At 42.0% G+C, this 23649-nt stretch overlaps 2 protein-coding genes and 2 long non-coding RNA genes across 12 annotated transcripts; 2 read left to right on the top strand and 2 right to left on the bottom strand.

Moving 5' to 3' along the window:
* Positions 1-3071: 3071 nt before the first annotated feature.
* TMEM230 (transmembrane protein 230) lies at positions 3072-12670 on the bottom strand. Of its 8 annotated transcripts, XM_025469380.3 has the most exons (6): positions 12359-12496; positions 11942-12033; positions 10343-10463; positions 9898-9976; positions 8896-9018; positions 3072-4109 (listed from the first exon to the last, which is right to left on the bottom strand). In XM_025469380.3, exons 3-6 carry the CDS (start codon positions 10360-10362, stop codon positions 3969-3971), a joined length of 363 nt encoding a protein of 120 aa, XP_025325165.1. In that variant the 5' UTR covers positions 10363-10463; positions 11942-12033; positions 12359-12496; the 3' UTR covers positions 3072-3968. The 8 variants fall into 8 exon arrangements, with proteins under 8 accessions (XP_025325165.1, XP_025325163.1, XP_048956598.1 ...); XM_025469378.3 differs by lacking the exons at positions 9898-9976; positions 12359-12496 and adding an exon at positions 12536-12660; XM_049100641.1 differs by lacking the exons at positions 9898-9976; positions 12359-12496 and adding an exon at positions 12536-12643 and having other exon boundaries at positions 12022-12114.
* Positions 12634-13735, top strand: LOC125753562 (uncharacterized). The gene is made up of 2 exons (XR_007405678.1): positions 12634-12737; positions 12941-13735. It is a non-coding gene; the product is annotated as an uncharacterized LOC125753562 (long non-coding RNA).
* On the bottom strand, positions 13210-20398 carry PCNA (proliferating cell nuclear antigen). Of its 2 annotated transcripts, none has more exons than XM_025469374.3 (6): positions 19989-20398; positions 18831-18928; positions 18595-18662; positions 17520-17714; positions 14452-14575; positions 13210-14364 (listed from the first exon to the last, which is right to left on the bottom strand). In XM_025469374.3, the coding sequence occupies exons 1-6, from the start codon at positions 20207-20209 to the stop codon at positions 14285-14287; spliced, it is 786 nt and encodes a 261-aa protein (XP_025325159.1). In that variant the 5' UTR covers positions 20210-20398; the 3' UTR covers positions 13210-14284. The 2 variants fall into 2 exon arrangements, with proteins under 2 accessions (XP_025325159.1, XP_048956597.1); XM_049100640.1 differs by lacking the exon at positions 13210-14364 and adding an exon at positions 15121-15224.
* An 18-nt stretch (positions 20399-20416) lies between these two features.
* LOC125753563 (uncharacterized) lies at positions 20417-23183 on the top strand. Its single transcript, XR_007405679.1, has 3 exons — positions 20417-20647; positions 21338-22416; positions 22969-23183. It is a non-coding gene; the product is annotated as an uncharacterized LOC125753563 (long non-coding RNA).
* The last annotated feature ends 466 nt before the right edge of the window (positions 23184-23649 follow it).

The following is a 23649-nucleotide window of genomic DNA, read 5'->3' as shown; positions in this document are numbered from 1 at the left end:
TCCTGGCAGAAAGGAAGCAGTCGATATGAGGCTGGCACAGACTGGGTGAAGCTTATCCAGGGGCAATGGGTCTGAATTTCCATCATAGGTAGAACAGCTGATTCAAGTGGGGATGATTTTTAGCCTTGAAATGACTATTGAAAGGTGTAACAGTTGTCGCAAATAAGAAAATCCTTATAAAGCTAGAGCACGTGGTTTGGCTAACAGTAAGGGCAGGGAGGGAAAAGGCTGCTTTTACATAAAATATACATTTGACAATTGACCTTGGTCCCCACCACAGTTTATGGCTCTGCCTACCCTCACCCTACTTCTTTACAAATGTCCAACCTAGGGTAGCCCGTGTGGCTCAGCAGTTTAGCACCGCCTTCAGCTCAGGGTGTGATCCTGAAGACCCGGATGGAGTCCCACATCGGGCTCCCTGCATGGAGCCTGCTTCTCCCTCTGCCTGTGTCTCTCATGAATAAATACATAAAATATTTTTAAAAAACTTTACAAATATCCAACCTATTACCTAAGAATATCATCCAACTCGGTGTTTTTTCCAAGCATTAAAATGAAAGTTATGTAATAAAAGTGCTTGGTACATTTGACAGAGTTCAAGAAACATTCACTATTATGAAGGTTTGGGTGTTTTCTATAAAGAACCAAAATAAACATTTATGGCAGTGTAGTTACAGGGAGTCTGATTTTGTCTTAATAAATAATACCTGAGGGGTGCCTGGGTGGATCAGTCTGTAAAACGTCCAACTCTTTTTTTTTTTTTTTTAAAGATTTAATTATTCATGAGACACAGAACAAGAGGCAGAGACATAGGCAGAGGGAGAAGCAGGGTCCATGCAGGGAGCCTGATGCAGGACCCAATCCTGGGACTCCAGGATCATGCCCTGGGCTGAAGGCAGGCACCAGGGATCCCCGGGTGGCGCAGCGGTTTGGCGCCTGCCTTTGGCCCGGGGCATGATCCTGGAGACCCGGGATCGAGTCCCACATCGGGCTCCCGGTGCATGGAGCCTGCTTCTCCCTCTGCCTGTGTCTCTGCCTCTCTGTCTCTCTCTGTGTGACTATCATGAATAAATAAATAAAATCTTAAAAAAAAAAAAAAATGAAGGCAGGCACCAAACCGCTGAGCAACCCAGGGATCACCTAAATGTCCAACTCTTGACTTCAGTTCTGGTCAGGATCTCAGGTTCATGAGATTAAGCCCCACATTGGGCTCTGTGCTCAGTGTGGGTGTGCCGGAGATTCTCTCTCATTCTGCCTCTACCCCTTCCCCTGCCACTCTCTCAAAATAAATTTTTTTTTAAATAAATAAAATCTTAAAAAAAAAATCAAACAATTAATAACAATCCCACCTGGAATTAGATTGTAAGTGTGAATGTTCAAATAGAACAGCAAGGACCACTCATTAGGGGACATCAGAGAGGGAAGGATTAGAACTTTATGATCTCTGCTCTTAGAACCCTAAGACTACATGCACAACATGAAAACTATATTCTAGTGTAGATTTTTAAAAAGGCTGTGATCTTCATGTATATGGAAAGATACACCCAACAGAATAACTGGAAAAAAGGGAAATTATAGAACTATACAATGGGAACCTGAGTTTGTTTGTTTTTATTTATTTTTTTTAAAGATTTTATTTGTTTATTCATAGAGACAGAGAGAGAGAGAGAGTCAGAGACACAGGCAGAGGGAGAAGCAGGCTCCATGCAGGGAGCCTGACGTGGGACTCAATCCAGGGTCTCCAGGATCACGCCCTGGGCTGCAGGCGGCGCTAAACTGCTGCGCCACCCGGGCTGCCCGGAACCTGAGTTTTAAGAAGAAGGATATATATGTTTATGTGCTTACAACACTTCTGGATAGGTGTCTAAGAAACTTCATTAGACAACCTTAGAGACTGGATCAGGGAGTAAATGTTTACCTTCTACTGCAAAACGCCTACTTCTCATTTTATAACCATGTTCCATTTGAGTGTTTTCCCCTTACCAGGGACACGATTACCCTTATAAAAAGGACCAAATATGGGCAGTGCCTGGGTGAATGAGTCAGTTAAGTGTCTGACTTCAGCTCAGGTCATGATCTCGATCCTGGGATTAAGCAAAGTATTGGGGGGGGGGTGTCCTTGCTCAGCGGGGAGTCTGGTTCCCCTCTTCCTCTGCTCCCTGCCCCCTAGCTTGTTCTCTCTCTCTCTCTCTCAAATAAAACCTTAAAAACAAACAAAAACAAAAAATTTGGTTTGGTTAAAGCCTTCTGGTCTGAGCTTTACTTTAAAAACAGTTCCCAGGGGATCCCTGGGTGGCTCAGTGGTTTAGCACCTGCCTTCAGGCCAGGGCATTATCCTGGGGTCCCAGGATGGAGTCCCACATTGGGTTCCCTGCATGGAGCCTGCTTCTCCCTCTGCCTATGTCTCTGCCTCTCTCTCTCTCTGTGTCTCTCTCATGAATAAATAAAATCTTAAATAAATAAATAAAAATAAAAACAGTTCCAAGGATAATGCTTTACAGATCTCTTTTACATAGGAACTTCAATAAGAGTACTGGGCTTCCCAGGCTGCTCTCCCATTACCAAATGAACTTAACTTTGGAGGTTGCTTCAGGTCAGCCCTCTCTGTCCCTCACTTCGTGAGTCCTAATTTTTTTCCCATATGCACTCACTCTGTGAGTGGTATCATCCAGTTTTTAGTTAGTGTCCCAACAATGACTCCCTAATTTCTATCTCGGGCCTAGACTCCCTCCTGAACTTTAGATCCATGCTTTGCAACTGCCTACTCAACAGTCCCATGTGGATGTAAAGTACAGATCTACAATTTAACACATCTGAAAGTGAACTCACCTTCCCCAATAAACCTGTTCCACCTACAGCCCTCCAAATCTCAGTTGATGACCCTTCCTTCCTGGCTTCTAGTCACCTAGGTCCATAAGCTCACAGTAAGAGGAGGATTGAAAAGCAGTCTGACCCATATGGTCAGTTATCTAAAAATGAAGTTGGTCCTGAGTATTGGGATCAAATATATCATATAATCATTAAAATGTTTTCTGAAATATACTTAAAATTAATTCACTTTAAGTCTAGGATTTAGATTTTGGCATTTTAATTTCTTTTGAATATGTCACTTTGTGCAAGCTAGGAAGCAGAATCAAATTAAGGCAGTCTGGTCCACCTAGGGATCCAGGCTGAGTCTTGCAATCTTCAGCAGAATGACATCATAATATAAGGTGCTAATAAGAGGTTTATAATCTCTAAGTAACAACCATTTATCTACATTTTTTCCTTAGGAAACAGCCAAAGTCCAGTCCTTAAAGGCATGATATACAGAACACCTTGATCTACAAAGAACAGAATGACCCAAATTAAACACTGGTCAACTTACTGGTGGACCAAATCAAAGCTGACCAAGGATTCCTGAGCAGAGAAAATGTTTACCTTTTGGAAACTTGCTCTGAGATTTAAAAAAGTCCTGGCTATTAATGAGAAAGCAAGTAAAAAATATTACAGATGCACCCACACTGACATTTGATTTTGCCAAGGTCTTCCACTAGAACACAAAGTTAGAGGATGAGTGTAGGGGTAAGATACTTAGATGTTTTCAAAATAAATTACTAGTAATATGAAATTTGACATATTGAATTCTTCCATTTGCCACCAAAACAAACTGACAATGAGGACTATTTAAAAGAAATGCTGAACTCTAAAAAGGGTGGCAGCAGTAACACCTTCCGCTATATAATAACCTCCTGCTTTCCCACACCATTAACATTGCTATTCTTCCAAGATAGATATTTGTGTGGAAAAAGTTGTCAGCTTTTGCCAGGGCCAGTTAATTTGTAATTGTATGCTCGGTTGACATCCTGAGGGTGGACCTTTAAATCTGGCCATTCTTTTGTTTAACTTCTGCAAACTACAGAATTCCTTAGCCAGTTTCTGTTCTCAGTCCCATCTGTGTTTCTTCTTCTCAGGGTTGAGGGTGGGCGCTAGTCATCAAAATCTGGAATGTCATCGTAGGAGTAACCCCGGTAGCCTTTGGAAGCATAGTAGGCAATGCGCAGGTGGTAAAATCCTGGCAGGAACACCAGAATGCCAATGATCAGGACAGGAACGGCTCGGTCTGCCCCCTGGTGGCAAAAGGAGGCAAACACATTAGTAAGATACAAATTATAAGTTGTAAAATAAAACACAGCCATACATCAGGGTTTTACAGTCTTTGGAGCATTTCCTTTGGGTAGTATGCTACCAAGGGAACAGGTTTACATCTCTTTTTCCCGATTATAAAATGCAGAAAAACTGCAAAGCACTAAAAATTAAAAAGTCAATTGTCCATCTTCACCCATATTTTGCTTATTTCCTTCCGTTTCGCCATTGTAGTTTCCAGTTGTGAACACACCATACCCTGTGCCTTGTTTTAGTCTCTTATTACAAAACAAGCAATTGCCAAAATACTATGAAAAGTTCTGCACTGGGGGGTGGGAGATAGGCAAAGGATGAAGACAGACAAAAGGTACAAACCTCCAGTTACAAAATAAGGAAGTTCTGGAGAAGCAATGTATAGCATGGGGACTATAGCTAATAATACTGTATTGGATTAGCAAGTTGCTGGGAGTGTATATCTTAAAAGTTCTCACCAGAGGGGAAAAAACAATGTAACTATGTAGTGCTAACTGGACTTCATTTCCCAATATATACATATATTGAATCATGTTATACAATTGAAATTAACAGGTCATAGGTCAATTACACCCCCCTCCCTCACTGTTAGATACTTTGGTTGTCTCTCACTTTTTGTAACTGTACAGAATACCACAATAACCGTCACTGTTTTTCCTGGCCTTTCAGATTATTTCTTTAGTGTATATTCCCATGAGCACAATTCACAGGTCAAAGAGGAAGAAATGGTGTTTAATGTTTTTATCAGTAGGGCTTCAGGTATTTGGGGAGGTCCAGGAGGGCAGAGACTTTGTTCATCCCTATATCCCCAGCTGTGCCCAACATATAAATGTACTAAATAAATGAATCCACTTTTATAAAATTGCTCTGTCTTTAGGTAGAATTTTAAATGGTTATATAGTTAAACTTATCCTCCTTTTCTTTTGTGATTTTTCCCATTTTTTAAAAATGATTTTATTTATTTATTTGACAGAGAGAGTATAAACAGGGGAAGTGGCAGAGGGAGAGGGAGAAGCAGACTCCCTGCTGAGCAGGGAGCCTGATAGAGGGCTTGATCCCAGGGCCCTGGGAGCATGACCTAAGCCAAAGGCAGATGCTTAACCAACTGAGCCGCCCAGGCTCCCCTTTATCACAGGTTTTAAGCTTTTCCTCATCTAAAGATTTAAATCCAATCTAAAAATCTCCTTTTAACAGGGCTAGTTATACAGCGTACATTGTTAGGTTATCTTATGCTGTTTTGTTTTGTTTTGTTTTGTTTTTAAAGATTTATTTATTCATGAGACACAGAGACACAGAGATACAGGCAGAGGGAGAAGCAAGTTCCTCGAGGGGAGCCTGAAGTGGGACCTGATCCCAGGTCTCCGGGACCACACCCTGAGCTGAAGGCAGATGTTCAACCACTGAGCCGAGCCACCCAGGCAGCCTTATTGTTAGGTTATCTAACTCAGTATAATTTTGGCTGTTTCACTTACAAACATAAATCAAAAGAAATTAAGTTCTAATTAACTCTACTCTTAAATTTACACTGGAAATTGTTTTCTAAAAGATACCTATTTCCTGATTCCATCACAGAAAGGGCCTAGAAACAATGAAAACCAAAGCAGGAGCACCACTAATGCCCAGTCTGTGATCTCTCTAAATCTACTTCCTATAAAGAAACTAGGGCTCTTCAGAGAAATGGCTGTTTACAAGCTGGGAGACAGGAAATATATAGATGAGCCTGGGATAATTTGCTGTGCCAGAAAGCAAGAAAGCTATCAAAGGCTATATGGGTCACATTTAAAAGACATAGGAGTAACACGAAGGGGTCCTACTGATCAAATATGGAACAATTTAGGTATTAAAAAGAATATGGGGGGCACCTGGGTGGCTCAGTCAGTTAAGCATGTGACTCTTCATCTCAGCTCAGGTCTTGATCTCAGGATTGTGAATATAAGCCCTGCTTTGGGTTCCACGCCCAGCGTGGAACCTACTTAAAAAAAAAAAAAAAAAAGAATATAGACTATGACTGAAACACAAATATGTGAAAGAAAAAATAGTTTACAATGATACTCACCATTCTCTGACCCCTTTTAAGATTGCTAGATATATTTTTATACAAGTTGTGAAACAGAAGTAAACATTTTTCCTATTTTCACTATACACATTATATTTTGGGGTAACTAGATGGTAGATTTGAGAAAGTGCTTTATACTGGAATTTCAGCTAATGACTACAGAAAATGATAGAAATGCATTCATTAGTATAAACAGTGATGGGGGGGGGGGCATCCCTGGGTGGCTCAGCGGTCTAGCACCTGCCTTCGGCCCAAGGCATGGTCCTGGAGTCCCGGGATCGAGTCCTACGTTGGGCTCCCTGCATGGAGCCCGCCCACTTCTCCCTCTCCCTGTGTCTCTGCCTCTCTCTCTCTCTGTGTGTCTCTCATGAATAAATAAATTAAAAATCTTAAAAAAAAAAAAAACAGCGATGGGGAAGTTTATAATAAATGAATTAAGCTGAAGACACTTAAATCCAGCAATCTATCTTAGTATCAACTAAAAAAACCCTGAATCTAAGCAAGTCCCTAAATCTAAAAAAAAAAAATATGAAGAACAAGGTCAAAAATATCAATACAGCACCCCTAAACTTAAGTAAAAACTGTTATAGATGCATACTGAAGATGCACACTTAAGAATACCAGCAAAACAGAGGTACCTGGGTGGCTCAGATAGTTAATATCAGACTCTTCATTTCAGCTCAGGTCACAAGCTCAGGGTTGTGAGACTGGACTCCGCATGGAACCTGCTTAAGATTCTTCTTTTTTTTTTTTAATGTTTTTTTTTTTTTTTAAAGAATTATTTATTTATTTATTCATGAGAAACACACACAGAGAGAGAGAGAGAGGCAGAGACACAGGCAGAGGGAGAAGCAGGCTCCATGCAAGGAGCCTGATGTGGGACTCAATCCCAGGGCTCCAGGATCACACCTTGGGCTGCAGGTAGCACTAAACCGCTGCAGCCACCAGGGCTGCCCAGATTCTTTCTCTCTCCCTTTCCCTCTGTCCTCCATCCCACCACTCTCTCTAAAAAAAAAAAAAAAAAAAAAAAAAATACGAACATCAGCAAAATGTAAATTTGGTATTTGGCTTCATACACAGAAAAAACAGTTGGAATACATGAAACAAAATGTTTATAGCTGTTGATGATGAATGGTAAGACACACGGGGGTTTAAAATATTATTTCATTTACTTCTGTTTTGTTTCAAATACCTGTAATAAAAAGTAAAAAAACTTCACAAAACCCAAAACTTATTAGTGATTTTTAAAATTAACATATTTATCCTTATTTAAAAAGTAGTCTTTTAGGGGATCCCTGGGTGGCGCAGCGGTTTGGCGCCTGCCTTTGGCCCAGGGCGTGATCCTGGAGACCCGGGATCGAATCCCACGTCGGGTTCCCAGTGCATGGAGCCTGCTTTCTCCCTCTGCCTATGTCTCTGCCTCTCTCTCTGTGACTATCATAAATAAATAAAAATTAAAAAAAAAAAAGTAGTCTTTTAGGGATGCCTGGATGGCTCAGTGGTTGAGCATCTGCTTTCGGCTCAGGGTGTGGTCCTGGGGTCCTGGGATGGAGTTTCAAATCAGGCTCCCAGAAGGGAGCCTGCTTCTCCCTCTGCCTATGTCTCTGCCTCTGTCTCTCATGAATAAATAAATAAAATCTTAAAAAAAAAAAAGTAATGTTTTATAAACCACACAAAGTAAAATGGTTATTTGCTGCATGTGGATCTCACCTCTACTCTCAATTTTTAGAATATAATTAAGAGTCCTCTGGGATTGATACTGCAATGCTTCAATTAAGGTTAACCAAAGGCACAGTCCTGAAGTTAGGTGTTCAAACACAGACTATACCAAGTAAGTATCTGGTGACCATATAATACTTTTAAATAGATAGGGACCAAAGGCAAATCAGATTACTTCTTAAAAGCCATATACAACCATTTTATTATAACAGTGCTACTATTCCTAATTTCTGTCATGTCCACAGTTTTTCAGGTCGTGGCTGTGTTCTCTGTGTAGAACAATATGACCATCATCCCCTGGACCTGGTGTGTGTTGAAGAACACACATGACTTAAGATCATCATTACTAGTTCAGATCAACATGGATGCTGTTTATTACTGTATGTATATAGCCTGAGAAAAAGAACCACCAAATACCACTTTAGGTTTTGAAGATAACACTTTGAAGCTCAACAAGAATTCCAACCAAACCTAATGTAAGAAGGATCAGACTCATGAGTCACAAGTCCTGGCTTAGTTGGTGGCTCCAGACCTATACAAACCTCACTGCTTCTCCCCAAACCTGGAATAGTATGTCTGTGGCACTGCGAAATTACAGTAACACATTCTACTTCAGTTACAGCCATTACCAATCAGGAATCCTCAATTTTAGGCTTGGCTTTGCTGTTTCAAACCATGACCGGGAAGGTTGCTCTACATCTTGGAGGGAAAATGTACCTACCTGTCCCCACCCACCTAGAAACTGTGGGACAAGCATGCTGTTACTCAGAAGAGGAAACTGTATTTTGTACAAAACGTAACAAAACGTATTTTGTCATCTGAGAACAAAATCTAAAAGAAAACTCTTTTCTTCTTTCTGCTAGAGTGTACAGGAATCATACTAGACATGAATATAAAACAATAGAGCCCAGACTCACACTTTAAAGATCTCATGGCACATTTCCACAAACCCTTCAGCTTACCCCTTTGCTGATATAGCCAGCCAGAAGGAGGGAGCCTATGATTATGAGAAAGGCACCAATCAAAAACAGCACTGTAGCAAGCGCAATGGCCTTATATGGGATCTTAGGAGGGCTCTTCTTAAACTGGAGGAGAAACAAACAAAGAAGGCAGAGCATTATGAAAATACCAGGACTCAGACTACTTTAAAACAAGGACAATAATAAGAACCAACCTAGATGCTTTGTGTGTCTTGAAGGAAGTCCTACTTACCCACGATAGTTCTGGGAGAGAAAGGAAAGGGACAAGCCGGAGGTGAAGCTCCAGTTATTGCTCTAACAGTCTCCAGAGGAGTCCCAGCAGAATGTTACTCTTTCTACTTCTAATCTCATTCCATACCATTCATTGTACCATAAGAAAACTTTTTTTTTTTTTTTTAACAAAAATAAAAGACACTCTATGGTCATTCATTGATTAGACATGTGTTTATTAAGTGCCTGGCACATGGAAGGTTGTACTAATCTACAGGAATTCAAGAGTGAACATCATGCTCTGGAGAAGAAAATATGTGATTTTTGGCATTCAAAGTTAAGCCAGCACATAGTCAAAGGTCTTAGAGATAGCTTTTTCTAAAGCATTAGTTGCCCACCCCCTGGATCAAGTAACCCGACTTGTTAATACGTTTGATTCAAAGTTAAGATTCAGAGACAAGCTTTCTAAGATTTGCCTAATTTCTGTATCTGACCTAACTGGCTGGAAGCTTCCCAGATGTACTTTCAAAAAAAAACCCCCAAACTTCTCTCCTTCAAATATGAGTCCAAAGAGCACAGAGTAATTGATTTGTTTATATTTAAAGGGACGGGTTCCTGCTTTTTCCTCCTTGGCCCTGGGTCCACCTAAACTATCCTAAGGGGAAGTGGGCAAAAGGAGATGCTACACCATTAAGAATTTTATAACTAATGATCAGGGTAGGATACAAACTTAACAAATATTCTGTTTTACTTACTGTTTGCCACAAAGAATACCTTTAATAAATTGGATCTCATGACATCAGGAAAGAAGGAAGATTCCCACAATTTGCTGGCTTTAGCAGTTAGTTTCTCCCTTAAAAGATGAACTGGCTTTGACTAAAGTGTAAACGAACCAATGACACAGTCCTTAAAAAAAAATTCTACTTAACAAAACACAATCTGAGTATTTTCCAGAAAAACCAAATATAATTTGTAATTACTGGGCTTTGGCATTACAACTAAAAACTCTTAGAAATGAACAGTATTTATATCGGTTTGAAACTGCTCTACCAAGGTCCCTCCTTCAGCAAACTATGGTTGAAAGGGTCTCAGAGCTTAGTTTCCTTCTTGTTCCTTCTAACCCCTAGGGACAGTTAGCAGAACCTCTGCCTGGAAGGTCTTCCTGCTAACTCAACAGAAACAGAGCCAGCCAGTCTCACCAGCTCCCTTCCGCATCTACCTGAAGGTCAATGTAGCCATCGTCTGTGCTGGAGAGCCTTGAGTATTTCACTTTACTACTGGGGATTCCAGTAGCCAGGTTGGTACGAGACGGCATCATAACACACTGACAGAGCTATAGCCTAAAGAAAAAGAAAACTGTTATTGTTGCAAGTGACAACAGTGTGCTACATATATTGGAGTTTTGAGCCTGAGATGTCATACTAAGCAACTGGCAATTAATGTTCCATTGCACTTGAAATATGGTATTTCTCTGACAGAGTGAAAACATTCTCATGTATCTACCTTGGTTTGTCCTTGTAGAATGAGAATCAAAACATTTGCCAAGAAACAGGCCTCATATTTGTCTTGTCACCAATGTTCCCTTGCCTCCTAATTTTTCCTGCTTTAGTACTGCCTGGCCCCAGTCCCTGCTTCGGGAAAAGGCATGAGGAGCATATGCTCAAATGATTCTTTTATTTGCCAGGGAGGAAGTTGGGTGGGATATGGAATACACTCACATCAGCATTTTGTTGATTCCCTCTAATGGCATCATTCTTTTAATGCAAAATATCTGTAGAGCTTCCTGTAAATTTGGCTGTCAGCACTATCAGTACTGGTTATCAGTCAGCACGGTACCAGTGCCAATCTGCCTGCCTCTCTGCCCCACCCCAAGCACTTAAAGTAGTGATTTCATTTTCCAGATTACTATTATGGTTTCCTTAAAAGAAAAAAAGAAAGGAATAAAACCTGTTTTTTGTTCAAAATAGTCAAAGTCAACTTCAGTAATCAAATCACAGTTATTTTGTCACCAGTTTAAGAGATAGTAGGGAAGATTAAAAAGCAGTGACATTTAAATCAGAAAACATTTGTAATTTGTGCACTTTTCCTCCATTAAATCACAAAATCATGATTAAAAAGTAAATCTATTTTGATTGTGAAGCTATTTCTAAAGGTGAAGTATAGGGGCAGCCCCGGTGGCTCAGCGGTTTAGCGCCGCCTGCAGCCCGGGGTGTGATCCTGGAGACCTGGGATCGAGTCCCACATCAGGCTCTCTGCATGGAGCCTGCTTCTCCCTCTGCCTGTGTGACACACTCTGCCTCTCTCTCTCTCTCTCTGTCTCAATAAATAAATAAAATCTTTAAAAAAAAATAAAGGTGAAGTGTATCTGTAAAAAGAGAAAATTACGTATTTTACAATAAGTGCAACATTAAAAAAACAAACTAACCAGAAACTATAAAGACTTTGCCTTCCTCTGGTATGACACTTTGGAAACACCATCATCATTATAATAACGTCAGTTAATAATTACCCAGTGTTGGTACCTACCAGGTACTATTATTCTAAGTGCTTTCTATATATTTTATCTATAATATTAATGAGCTGTTTCCAGTGGCCTGTAGTCAACCTCAAATAACTAGCATTATGATGGAATTGGTGCTAAATGCAAATGTCCCTTTTTAGCAATTATACACCAGTGCAGAAATCAAGTACTCAATCGAGTATGCTAATTTATATGCTTTTCTAAAGTTAGCTCAAACTGCATCTAATACTAGATTTTTAAGTGTTGCGATCTCGGTTTCATGATAATCTAAATTTAACTCTATAAAGTCCAAATTACCGGTATGTGGGAGTTTGAGGGCATTTAATCACTTCAGATTTGTATTCTTTTCAAAAAAAGTTTCCGTACTTTGCCATTACCTATTCCTACACCTGCATCAAAACATAAAAAAGCGCTGGGTGTAATAAGGAACAAGGGAGACGAAAGCTTACTGGTGTCAAAGAGTAAGAATTCTGCAAGAGAAAGGAAAAACGTAAATCGAGGTTTTCAAAGTAGCAGCCCAAGTTCCCAAAAGGCTTTTTTTTTTTTTTAACCGGTTGCACCACAACCTGCAAACTCCCTGCCCACGCCAATGTTGCAAGACCTTGAAAGCATCAGTGAAGCAGTCAGCGCAGAGCCTGGCATCACGTGCCTCCACACACACACTACCTTCCTGCCCATCTCCCGACCCAGCCAGGAAGACAAAGAAAAACCGACACGAATTTAGGCGGAAAACAAACAAAACCGGCTTCTGGGAAGAGGCCAGCATCGGCCGGTCTGGCGAACGCTCCACATCCCGGACGCGGAGCTAGATTTCGACGGGCAGCGCAGTCTCGGCCCCGCCGGCGCCTGAGGGGGGCGCCTCCGCTCCCGCCCGCCGCACGCACGCCTTACCGGAGCGCCGCGCCAGGCCGCCCGCGCGCCGACGGCTCACTCACGGTTGGCAGCGGAGGCGCCCGAGGCCTCATGGCACGCCTCGCCTAACTGTCACCCCGCCCCACCCGCCCAGCTCGACGCCGGAAGCGATGCGCCGAAAGGCAGCGCGCCGGAAGCGGCGTCACCGGGAGCGACGCCCCCTCCTTCCGCTCTCTGGAAGGTCCGGCTTTGACCCTGCGCTCGGGGGAGCGTGCTGCGGAGGCTCCGGGAGCTGGGGCGGGGGAGGGGGGCGCCGGTGGAGTCTCGCCCTGTGAGGTCGCGGGAGTCGCTGCTGCGGCTGGGGCTGCGGCCCGGGCTTGCTGCCGGCCACTCCCGCTGGGTGTCTAAGGTGACCGGCCGCCCCGTTTCTTTCTCTGATCCCAGGCGCAGTGTTGGGAGCTCAAGCGGCACCCCTGGGAGACGGAAACCCCGACAGTGCAGCAACCACTGGAATGCCGAGCCGCCTATTCACTGCCCGGGCTGTAGGCCTTCCTCGCCCTTCCTCGCCGTGCCGCGTGGGCTCTGCTGGTCAGTACCCCACCACTACTGTCGTGGCCCCACATTCTAGTGCTGGTTTCCCTCTCCTCTCGATCAGGATGTCGATCCTTACCCAGATAAGAGGCCCGCCCACAAGGGACATTTTGCAGCACATGAAGCTTTGTAAATGTCAGATTTATTAAAGTATAATTTACATACAATAAAGCACAATTGGATGAGTTTGAGAAGTGCATACAGTCTTGGAACCATCATCACCAGTCATATAAGTTACATCACTCCCAAAACCCGTCAGGCCCCTCGGCAGCCAACGTCCTTCCCCACCCCCAGGCACACAGAAGGTCCAGTAACTAGAACTCAGTCCAGGTATTACAACAAAGAAACCTGTCATTTAAACCACCAGCACAAAATACACTGGGATAAAGGACTTTAATGAAGCAATTCTCAACGTGTACTATGCCAGTTTGTGACCCAATTAGTAACACTTCAACAGTCTGTTTCACAACTACTAGTCCCAAAAAAGGCTATTTATACTAGAAAAATCATTTTTGCACAAACCTATTGCTTGGGCCCTATCAAATCTACTAAATCTTTCAAGATTCTTTTAAAAGGCTCCCTAGGCTAAAGAAACACTGGCCTATAGCAATGCTAGTCTTCTAAAGCCCACAGCTTTGGATACAAAAAGCTTCTGAAAAAAGTGTTAGTTTTTGCTAAAAAAATATATAGGGTTTGGTCTACTCCCCTGTTCATTTCTTGAACTCAAGTTAGAATACCAAAATAAGTTTGACAAGTGAATCCCCAAAAATATCTTGTCACCTACTGTATTTGGAATACTTCATTTACATGAAATGGTAGCTTGAACTGAATTCCTTAGGATACTTGCAACAGTCCAAATGAAGGCACGGTCTTCTGATATTTGAAATTCAAAAAACCTTTATTTAAATTGAAAAAAATTATTTAAACTGCATTTAGAGTCAAAACCCTTTTGTTATGAAAATCACGAGAACTTTTTAGGTAAGGCAGAAATATTTCTAGGTTAACAAGTCCAGATTTGATTTTGTTCTTTAAACAAATTGTAAAGAATGAAGAAAAAATAGGTTATTTACAGAAAATATCTACATATGTACTCAGAGGTACAAATTTGATGACAGAAGAAACATAAGTACATGTTGGCATCTCAGAAGCAGTTCTTAAAGAGCTTAATTTTATTTTCTTGGATTTTAAGAAAAATATCTAAGATCCTTCTTCATCCTCAATCTTGGGAGCCAAGTAGTACTTTAAATGTCCCATATCAGCAATTTTATACTCTACAACTGAAAGAAGACAGGAACATAATTAATTATTGAGAAGTACCACATATGCAATCTACAAAACAAGATTCAACAAACTGATTATCTTACCAAGGGGTACATCTGCAGACATACTGAGTGTTACTGTAGGAGAGAGCGGAGTGGCTTTTGTAAAGAAGTTCAAGTATCTCAGTGCAAAAGTTAGCTGAACTGGCTCATTCATCTCTATGGTAACCTGAAAGAGAAAACAAAAGATTAATCATATTGAAAAACATCAAGAAAGTTACAACTCATTAGTTTGGAATATACATTTATTTTTAAAGATTAGAGAGCAAGAGAGAGAGAGCGCATGCATGCAAGAGTGAGCAAGTGGAAGGTGTTAATATTCAAACACACTCCCAGCTAAGTAAAGAGCCCAAGCAGGGAGATCATGATCTGAGCCAAAACCAGGAGTTGGGAGCTTAACCGACTGAGCCACCCAGGCACCCCTAGAATATACATTTAAAAAACAAACAAAAAAACCATGTATTAGTTTCATATCATTCTTCAAAGTAGCCAATTTTGAGTAATGGTAAATAAAGCAAAAGACTCAGGTATTTAGTCTTTCCCATTTGAACTATATATAGCTCAGGTAAACAAATTACGTGATAAGAGAAAGCTCTTTATGGGAATGCTTTTAATAATTAAATCAGCTAATAAATGAATGAAATATATTATTATAACCCTAATGACCTAATGATTCTAAATGATTATTATGGCTAAGAAAATATATGTACACACCTCACACCTACTAGAGGTACACACACCACCATCTGTAGAGTATTCTTGCTCTCATTCCCAAAACAAAGAAAACACTGAATATCATCAAGCCTCCGGAGCTGTGGCTACCAGTTTATAGGAAATACAGGTTAGATAAACATATTAATTGACATAGGGATACAATGGGTAAAATCCAGACTTTGGGAAAACTCAGTGACAAAGGACTTGCTTCAACAATTGTAATGGGGGAGGGGGGCAGAATTGAATGGAGAACCAATGAATTAAAAGAAATCTGAGGGATGCCTGGGTGGCTCAGAGGTTGAGGGTCTGCTTTTGGCTCAGGGCGTGAATCCTGCAGTCCAAGGATCGAGTCCTGCATCGGGTTCCCTGCATGGAGCCTGCTCCTCCCTCTGCCTATGTCTCTACCGCTCTCTCTGTGTCTCTCATGAATAAGTAAAATCTTTTTTCTTTTTAAAGATTTATTTATTTATTTATTTATTTATTTATTCATTCATTCATTCATTCATTCATTCATTCAGAGAGAGAGAGAGAGAGAGGGGCAGAGACACCGGCAGAGTGAGAAGCAGGTTCCATGCAGGAAGCCTGATGTGGGACTCGATCTGGGGTCTCCAGGATCACACCCCGGGCTGCAGGCGGCGCTAAACCGCTGCGCCACCGGGGCTGCCCAAATCTTAAAAAATAAAAGTAAAATAAATTAAAAAAGAAAAGAGGGCAGCCTGGGTGGCTCAGTGGTTTAGCTTAAGCCCAGGGCGTGATCCTGGAGATGAGGGTTTGAGTCCCATATCAGGCTCCCTGCATGGAGCCTGCTTCTCCCTCTGCCTGTGTCTCTGCCTCTCTGTCTCTTGTGAATAAATAAATAAATAAAATCTTAAAAAAAATTTAAAAAATAAAGAAATCTGAGGGTCTATCAACAAACTAAAATGTATAGTGCCTATTAAAATCTTGATTCAAATTTCTGAAATAACCAAGAAAATAGGAAACACTGCTAAATTTCTTTTTCATTTCATATTTTTGCTAAATTTCTTAATATCAAATAATGAATGTCATTAAATGCTTATCCTTCAGATATAAGACTATTTAAAAAAGAATTAATTTGATTATAACAAAAAATCGGTTGGCAGGTGAATTACAATGTGATTTAGGAGACAGATAATGCAGAATTAGCCTCTGGACTTTTGCTACTAATATTTTTAAGTCTTTATTTAACCTGAGGGTTGACTACTTACGCAAGGGACAAGAATATCTAATATAGTTACCGTAAACTTAAAATGCCAGACACAATAAATAAATAAATAAATAAATAAATAAATAAATAAATAAATAAATAAATAAATAAAATAAAATAAAATAAAATAAAATAAAATAAAATGCCAGACACTACGTTAGGCACTTTGAATATGTTACCATATTTAATCCTAATAATCCTGTGAGGTTAAAACCATCAATTCACTTTCATTTACAAAATTAGCTGATTTTTAAAAAATTTTTATTTATTCATGACAGACACGAGAGGCAGGCTCCATACAGGGAGCCCTATGTGGGACTCAATCTGGGACTTTGGGATCACACCCTGAGCCAAAGGCAGACACTCAACTACTGAGCCATCCATGTGTCCCAGAATTAGCTGATGTTGGTTCAAAGGCTACAAACCTTTTAAAAAATGCAATTACAAAATATTAGCTTATAAATGAGGATCTGAAAAAAGCACTTGAGGAACACGTGGGTGGCTCAGCGGTTGAACATCTACCTTTGGCTCTGGGTGTGATCCTGGGGTCCTGGGATTGAGTCCCACATTGGGCTCCTTGCAGGGAGCCTACTTCTCCCTCTGCCTATGTCTCTGCGTCTCCCTGTGTCTCTCATGAATAAATAAAATCTTAAAAAATAAATTAATAAAGCACTTGATTATATTGGAAAACCTTAATTGCCCCCTACTGGGCATACAGTGTAGAAAGCTAATATAAAGATTTACCTAAGAGCTCCTAAATGGTAGGTTTTTACCTCCAACTAGATCCCTCTGTTGAGTTGCAATTATCTTGCTATAGACTGAATGTTTGTTTCCACAAAAACTCATGTTAAAACCAAATCTTCATGTGATGGTACTTGGGAGGTAGGGCTTGGGGGTTGCTTAATGCTATACCCTTCTAAAAGAGACCCCAGAGAGCTTCTTTGACCCTACCTGTTGAGAAGCCCACTGTCTGTGAACCAAAAAGCAGGTCTTCATAGACCCTGACTCTGCCAGTTTCCCAGCCTCCACAACTGTGAGGAATAAACTTCAGTTGTTTCTAAGTCAGTGTCTATGGTATTTTGCTGTAGCAGGCCGAAAAAACTAAGGACAACCTAATGTTAAACAGGGTCAGAATTCTCTTCAAAGTATTTTGTTTACTTAACACACTACTTACAGCTTCCTCCTCCTTATCGACATTACTTGTTTGTGACAACTTGATATTTCCATTTCCTAGTTCTCCACTTGCAGAAAATTTCACTCCATCTTTTGCGCAGGAAATTACAACAGCATCTCCGATGTGACTCAGATCTCGGCATATACGTGCAAATTCTCCAGAAGGCATCTTTACCACACAGCTATATTCTTGTTCCTGTTAAAATGAAAAATTAGAGTTCACTTGCTGGAAACTAAATTTGGCATTCTCATTTTTCTGAAGCCTCAGCATTTAGACAAGAATTCAGAATTTAAGGTTTTCTGATTACTTTAAAATATCACTCATTGTGTATTTCCATAACATAATCTCTAACTCAAAAAATAAATGCAGATATAAAACAAGTATGGGGATCCCTGGGTGGCGCAGCAGTTTGGCGCCTGCCTTTGGCCCAGGGCGCGATCCTGGAGACCCGGGATCGAATCCCACATCAGGCTCCCGGTGCATGGAGCCTGCTTCTCCCTCTGCCTGTGTCTCTGCCTCTCTCTCTCTCTCTCTCTCTGTGACTATCATAAATAAATAAAAATTAAAAAAAATTTTTAAAACAATATGTCATAAGAATAATCATACTAAGAAAACTAAAATTAAAGTTTAAATCTTTAATGATAAATGCACTATCCAGGAGAAAAGAGCCTCCCCCTAAATCCCCCTCCAGGGCTAAATCAAGAGGACATTAGGGTATGGCCTACAAATGATGATGCGTGTGCAAGCAGGCCCAACTGCTTACCAAAACAAAACAAGAAGATAAGATAGTAAGGATTTTAAACATCTCAACATTTCTTATGTTGATAAACCTCACCTGAATGAATTTCTGCTAACACAGCTTTATTTTTATTTTTAAGATTTTATTTATTTATTCATGAAAGACACAGAGACAGAGAGAGAGGCAGAGACACAAGAAGAGGGAGAAGCAAGCTCCATGCAGGGAGCCTCAATCCTGGGACTCCAGGATTATGCCCCTGGCGGAAGGCAGGTGCCAAACCGCTGAGCCACCCAGGGATCCCCTAACACTGCTTTAAAGTCTACTCTTAATACTCACTGGAATTCCAAGTTGTTCAACATCTAAATCCATTAACTTCATTTCATAGTCTGAAACTTTTTCTTGATCTACCAAAAGAAAGCAGATTGAAGAAAAGTATGTAAGTTTATAACTATGCCATTAATAAGCTTTACAATCATTAGGAACATTTTCTTAAGTTTTTCACAACTAAGAGAAATCTTTTACACTGCATTTAAATTTCCTCTAATATAATTTAGTAGAAGAGTATCACCTACTTGGAGCTTCAAATACTAGTGCCAAGGTGTCCGCATTATCTTCAGCCCTTAGTGTAATGATGTCTTCATTGCCAGCACATTTTAGTATTTTGGACATGCTAGAACACGGAAGACACAGGATTTAAAATTGCCACAACGTTCTCAGAATCGTTAAGATTTCTGACCCAATTAAAACAAGAAGTTACCATCTTTATTTACCAAGGTCGTCTGAGGAATTGGTGAGTGAGGTAAACTAATCCGGCCATTTTGTAACCCAATTTGGCAGTATTTATTCTTAAACAGGCACACAGCCTACCATGAGCAATTTCACTTCTAGATACAAATAAAAGAGCAGCATTTCACGCATTGCAAATTGCAAATCCCTTTGGTGCGCGAAGCAAATTATTGGGTCCTGACGGTCAAGAAAAATGAGCTAAGATACTTATTAATACACACTGCATGCAGTCGAGGTCAACTATTTCTCATAAGCCTCATATTTGAACATGTTTTTGGAAGGCGGGGTGGCTCAGTGGTTGAGCGCCTGCCTTTGGCTCACGTCGTGATCCCGGGGTCCTGGGATGGAGTCCCACATAGAGCTCCCTATGTGGAGCCTGAGGGAGCCTGCTTCTTCCTCTGCCTGCGTCTCTCACGAATAAATAAAATCTTTAAACATGTTCATGTACTAGACATGTAGTGATCAAAGAGTTGAAAGCCACTGCCCTGGAGAAATTTTAAGTCCAGGAACTTAGGGTGCTCACTGCAACTTCCTAATAATAAAGGACCAGAATCAACCGATGGTCCCTAGGTAGGGTGACGTAACTCGGGCACATTATAAAGCGGTTAAAGGCAGTCAAGCCAAAGGGTTCTCATCCAAGGCCGCCGGCACTTAGTGGCCAAGGTGCTGTGTAAGTCTTTTCCCGGCACCACGAAGAAGCCCGTCATTTTCCCGCCACCACCCGCTTTGTGACTTTGGCGCGGAAAACGCCGGTTCGCGCGGCTGCCAGCGCGGGCTTTCGGAACCGCGCGCTCCGCTAGATCCCGCCCCTGGGCGCCGCAGGCCAATGAGAAGGCGCGGGTCGCCCACGCCAGCCAATGAGGACCTAGCTCGCAGGCGCTCCCGCCAAGAGCCGGAGGTGGGGGTGCGAGAGAGCCCGGCCCTTGGCGACCCCAGGGGCTCACCTGGTGAGGTTCACACCCATGGCCAAGTTGCGGTCGCAGCGGTACGTGTCGAAGCCCTCGGAGCGCAGAGTGAGCTGCACCAGGGAGACGTGGGAGGAGTCCATGCTCTGCAGGTTTACGCCGCTCGAGCTGATGTCCCAGCAGGCCTCGTTGATGAGATCCTTAAGCGCCTCCAGCACCTTCTTCAGGATGGAGCCCTGGACCAGGCGCGCCTCGAACATGGTGGCAGAGTCACAACGACACAGCTGCAGGCGGAGACGAAGAGGAAGTTGTAGCCGGCTTGGCGTCACGGGGTACGAGCGAGCTGGCGAGCGCAGAGGCGAGGGCCGGGGAGCCGGGACGATCACCGCCCGCCGGCTCCGCCTGCAACCGTTTAATAGCGCCGCGTCTGCTGGCGCGCGCGCTCCGCCTCTGCGCCGCGCGTGGCGCGTCACCACGTTGCCCCGCCCACTCCCTGGCGGACGGACTCCGGGGCCAATAGTGTCCTTGGCCTCCGCTCCAGCCCGTCCTCCCTGAACGTCCACTGAAGGGTCGGCCGCAGGGGCGGGGCAGGGGCGGGGCAGGAGCGGGGCGCCTCCGCCTCCCGCGGGACTGCCTTCTCCACCCCGCTCGCGACGCCGGGCGCTAAACAAGTCTGGGCTTGTGACGGCCAGACCCAGGTTGGGGTTCTTTGAGTTACAGCCTTGTGCTGCCTCCTCAACCTCCCGCTTCAGGACTAGAAAGGCTTTGGCCGTGAAAGTGAAAGGCAAATCCAGCCCACCGGGAGGAAGACGCCTGGCGGCCCGAGGAATACAGCTGTTTTAAAAATGCATTTTATTTTTGCTATCGTAGAAGTGATGTGTTGATAAATGTTGCTAAGCTGACCACTGAAAGATTGCAATCTACAATATTTTCCTAAATACAGATATCAGCAATCTTGTTTTAAAAATCTAAGCTTATTTGCGTGAAAATTCTGATCTGCATATTAAAAACTTGTTACAGGGGGCACGTGGGTGGTTCAGTCAGCGGAGCCTCTGCCTTTGGCTCAGGTCATGACCCCAGGGTCCTGAGATCTAGATCCAAGGTTGGCTCCTGGCTCCGGGAGGAGTCTGCTTCTACCTCTCCTTCTCCCTCTGCCCCTCCCCAATATGTTTTCTCTCTCAAATAAATAAGATTTTAAATATTTTATTTACTCATGAGAGATACAGAGAGGCAGAGACGTAGGTAGAGGGAGAAGCAGGTTCCCTGCACAGAGCCTGATGCAGGACTCAATCCCAGGACCCCGGGATCAGGCCCTGAGCCAAAGGCAGATGTTCAACCACTGAGCCACTCAGGTGTCCCCATTTGTAAATTTTTTTTTTTTTTTTAAGATATTCGTGAGAGACACACAGAGACAGAGAGAGGCAGAGACACAGGCAGAGGGAGAAGCAGGCTCCATGCAGGGAGCCCGACGTGGGACTCGATCCCGGGACTCCAGGATCACACCCTGGGCTGAAGGCGGCGCTAAACCGCTGAGCCACCTAGGCGTCCCCTCCCCCCACCTTTTTTCCCCCACCCCCCCTTTTTTTTTTTTTTAAACAGGTTCTTTTTTTAATTTTATTTATGTATTTATTTATTTATTTATGATAGGCACACAGTGAGAGAGAGAGAGGCAGAGACATAGGCAGAGGGAGAAGCAGGCTCCATGCAGGGAGCCCGACATGGGATTCGATCCCGGGTCTCCAGGATCCCGCCCTGGGCCAAAGGCAGGCGCCAAACCGCTGCGCCACCCAGGGATCCCCCCCCACCCCCTTTTTAAAAAAGTTTTTAAAGTCACTTTGAACAAAAACAAGAAAGCAATTCACCCATTTCTCCCACTCCCACCTCTAGTAACCACCCATCTGTTCTCCATCTGTGAGCTCCGGTTTTTGTTTTTGCTTTTGTTTTAGGTTTCATATAGAGATCATATGGTATTTGTCTTTATCTGATTTATTCACTTAGCATAATGCCCTCAAGATCCAACCATATTGTTGCAAATGGCAAGATTCCATCCTTTTTTTGTGGGTGAATAATATTCTGATGTGTATATGTGTGCATATGACAATTTCTGTATCCATTAATTCATCAATGGATGCTCAGGTTGTCCCTATAGCTTGGCTGCTGTAAGCAATGCTGCAGTGAACATGCAGATATATTTATCTTTTCAAGTTAGTGTTTTCATTTTTTTAAAATTTGTTTTGGTTGTCAAATTCTTTTTTTTAAAAAAGATTATTTATTTATTCATGAGAGACACACAGAGGAGACAGAGGCAGAAACACAGGCAGAAGAAGAAGCAGGCTCCATGGAGGGAGCCCGATGTAGGACTCCATCCTGAGTTTCCAGAATCACACCCTGGGCCGAAGGCGGCGCTAAACCGCTGAGCCACCAGGCCGCCCCTGTGTTTTAATTTTCTTCGGATTACTATCCCAAGGTAGAATTGCTGGATTACATCGTAGTTCTATTTTTAATATTTTGAGGAACTTTCATACTCCATCATGAACTTTCATACTTCCATCATGGGGGGCAACCATTTACATTCCCACCAAAGTGCACAAGGGTTCCCTTTATTCATCTCCTTGTCAACACTTATTTCTTGTTTATTTGATAATAGATGTGAGGTGATAGCTCATTGTGGTTTTGATTTGCATCTCTCTGATGGTTAATGATGTTGAGCATCTTTTATATGCCTGTTGGCTATATGCATGTCTTTGGAAAAATGTCTATTCAGATTTTTTGCCCAATTTTTAAATTGGATTGTTTGGTTTTTGCTATTGAGTTATGTAAGATTAGCCCCTTATATCCTTTATACGATTTGCAATTATTTCTTCCCACTTAGTAGGTTGCCTTTTCATTTTGTTGATGGTTTCCCATTGGTAAATTTTGATAGGGGGACCTTCATGTTTTATGTATGATCAACTATCCTTTGCATACATTTTAATATCAAAACATAATAGTTTTATCCATCTTTATTTTCCTTTCTTAGTTCTCTTGGAGTCTCCATTCCTTTGCAAAATGTGGAATCTGTTCATTCCAAGGAGGAACATTTGCTTCACTAATAATAAATGTATATTTGGCTACTCTATTTCTTGGTTTTTTGCTTACATAATTACATTTTGGTTTAATGCTAGATCTAAGTGTAATCAACTTGAAGACATTTTAAATGGTGATTAAACTCCACCCATATGGTACCCACATTGCACATGGTCAGTTGAAATGAGGATATATGAAGGGCAATGACTGTTGTAGAAGGCCCTCTTAGGTAGTAGGATTTTACCAGAAAAGCTAGCTGTCTGGAGAGTGGAAGAAAGAGTATTCTGGGCTGAAAGAATAATATGTTGAAAAAGGACAGCATGTTTAGAAGATGTGCAGATAGTACTTCATTTTAGAATTCGAAGATATTTTTTATGGGTAATTTCCCTCAGTTTTATTGAGATATAATTGACATATAATAGAACTCAAAGATTGATATGTCTGGAACACATTGGTAAAAGGGGTACTGGTGCAAGGTGAGGTTGCAAAGGGAAGTAGGAGAGCTTGTAGGACTTTGCAAGTGTGAGAGAAAATTATCAGAAGATCTTTGACATGATCTAATTTGTGTTTTAAAAGGATCACTTTAACATCTGGTAAAGGTGCTATTCCAGTCAGTGAGAAAAACAATGTATTA

This window comes from Canis lupus, chromosome 24 (assembly GCF_003254725.2).
Source record: "Canis lupus dingo isolate Sandy chromosome 24, ASM325472v2, whole genome shotgun sequence".
Classification (NCBI taxonomy): domain Eukaryota; kingdom Metazoa; phylum Chordata; class Mammalia; order Carnivora; family Canidae; genus Canis; species Canis lupus.
This window is presented reverse-complemented; position numbering and strand designations above follow the sequence as displayed.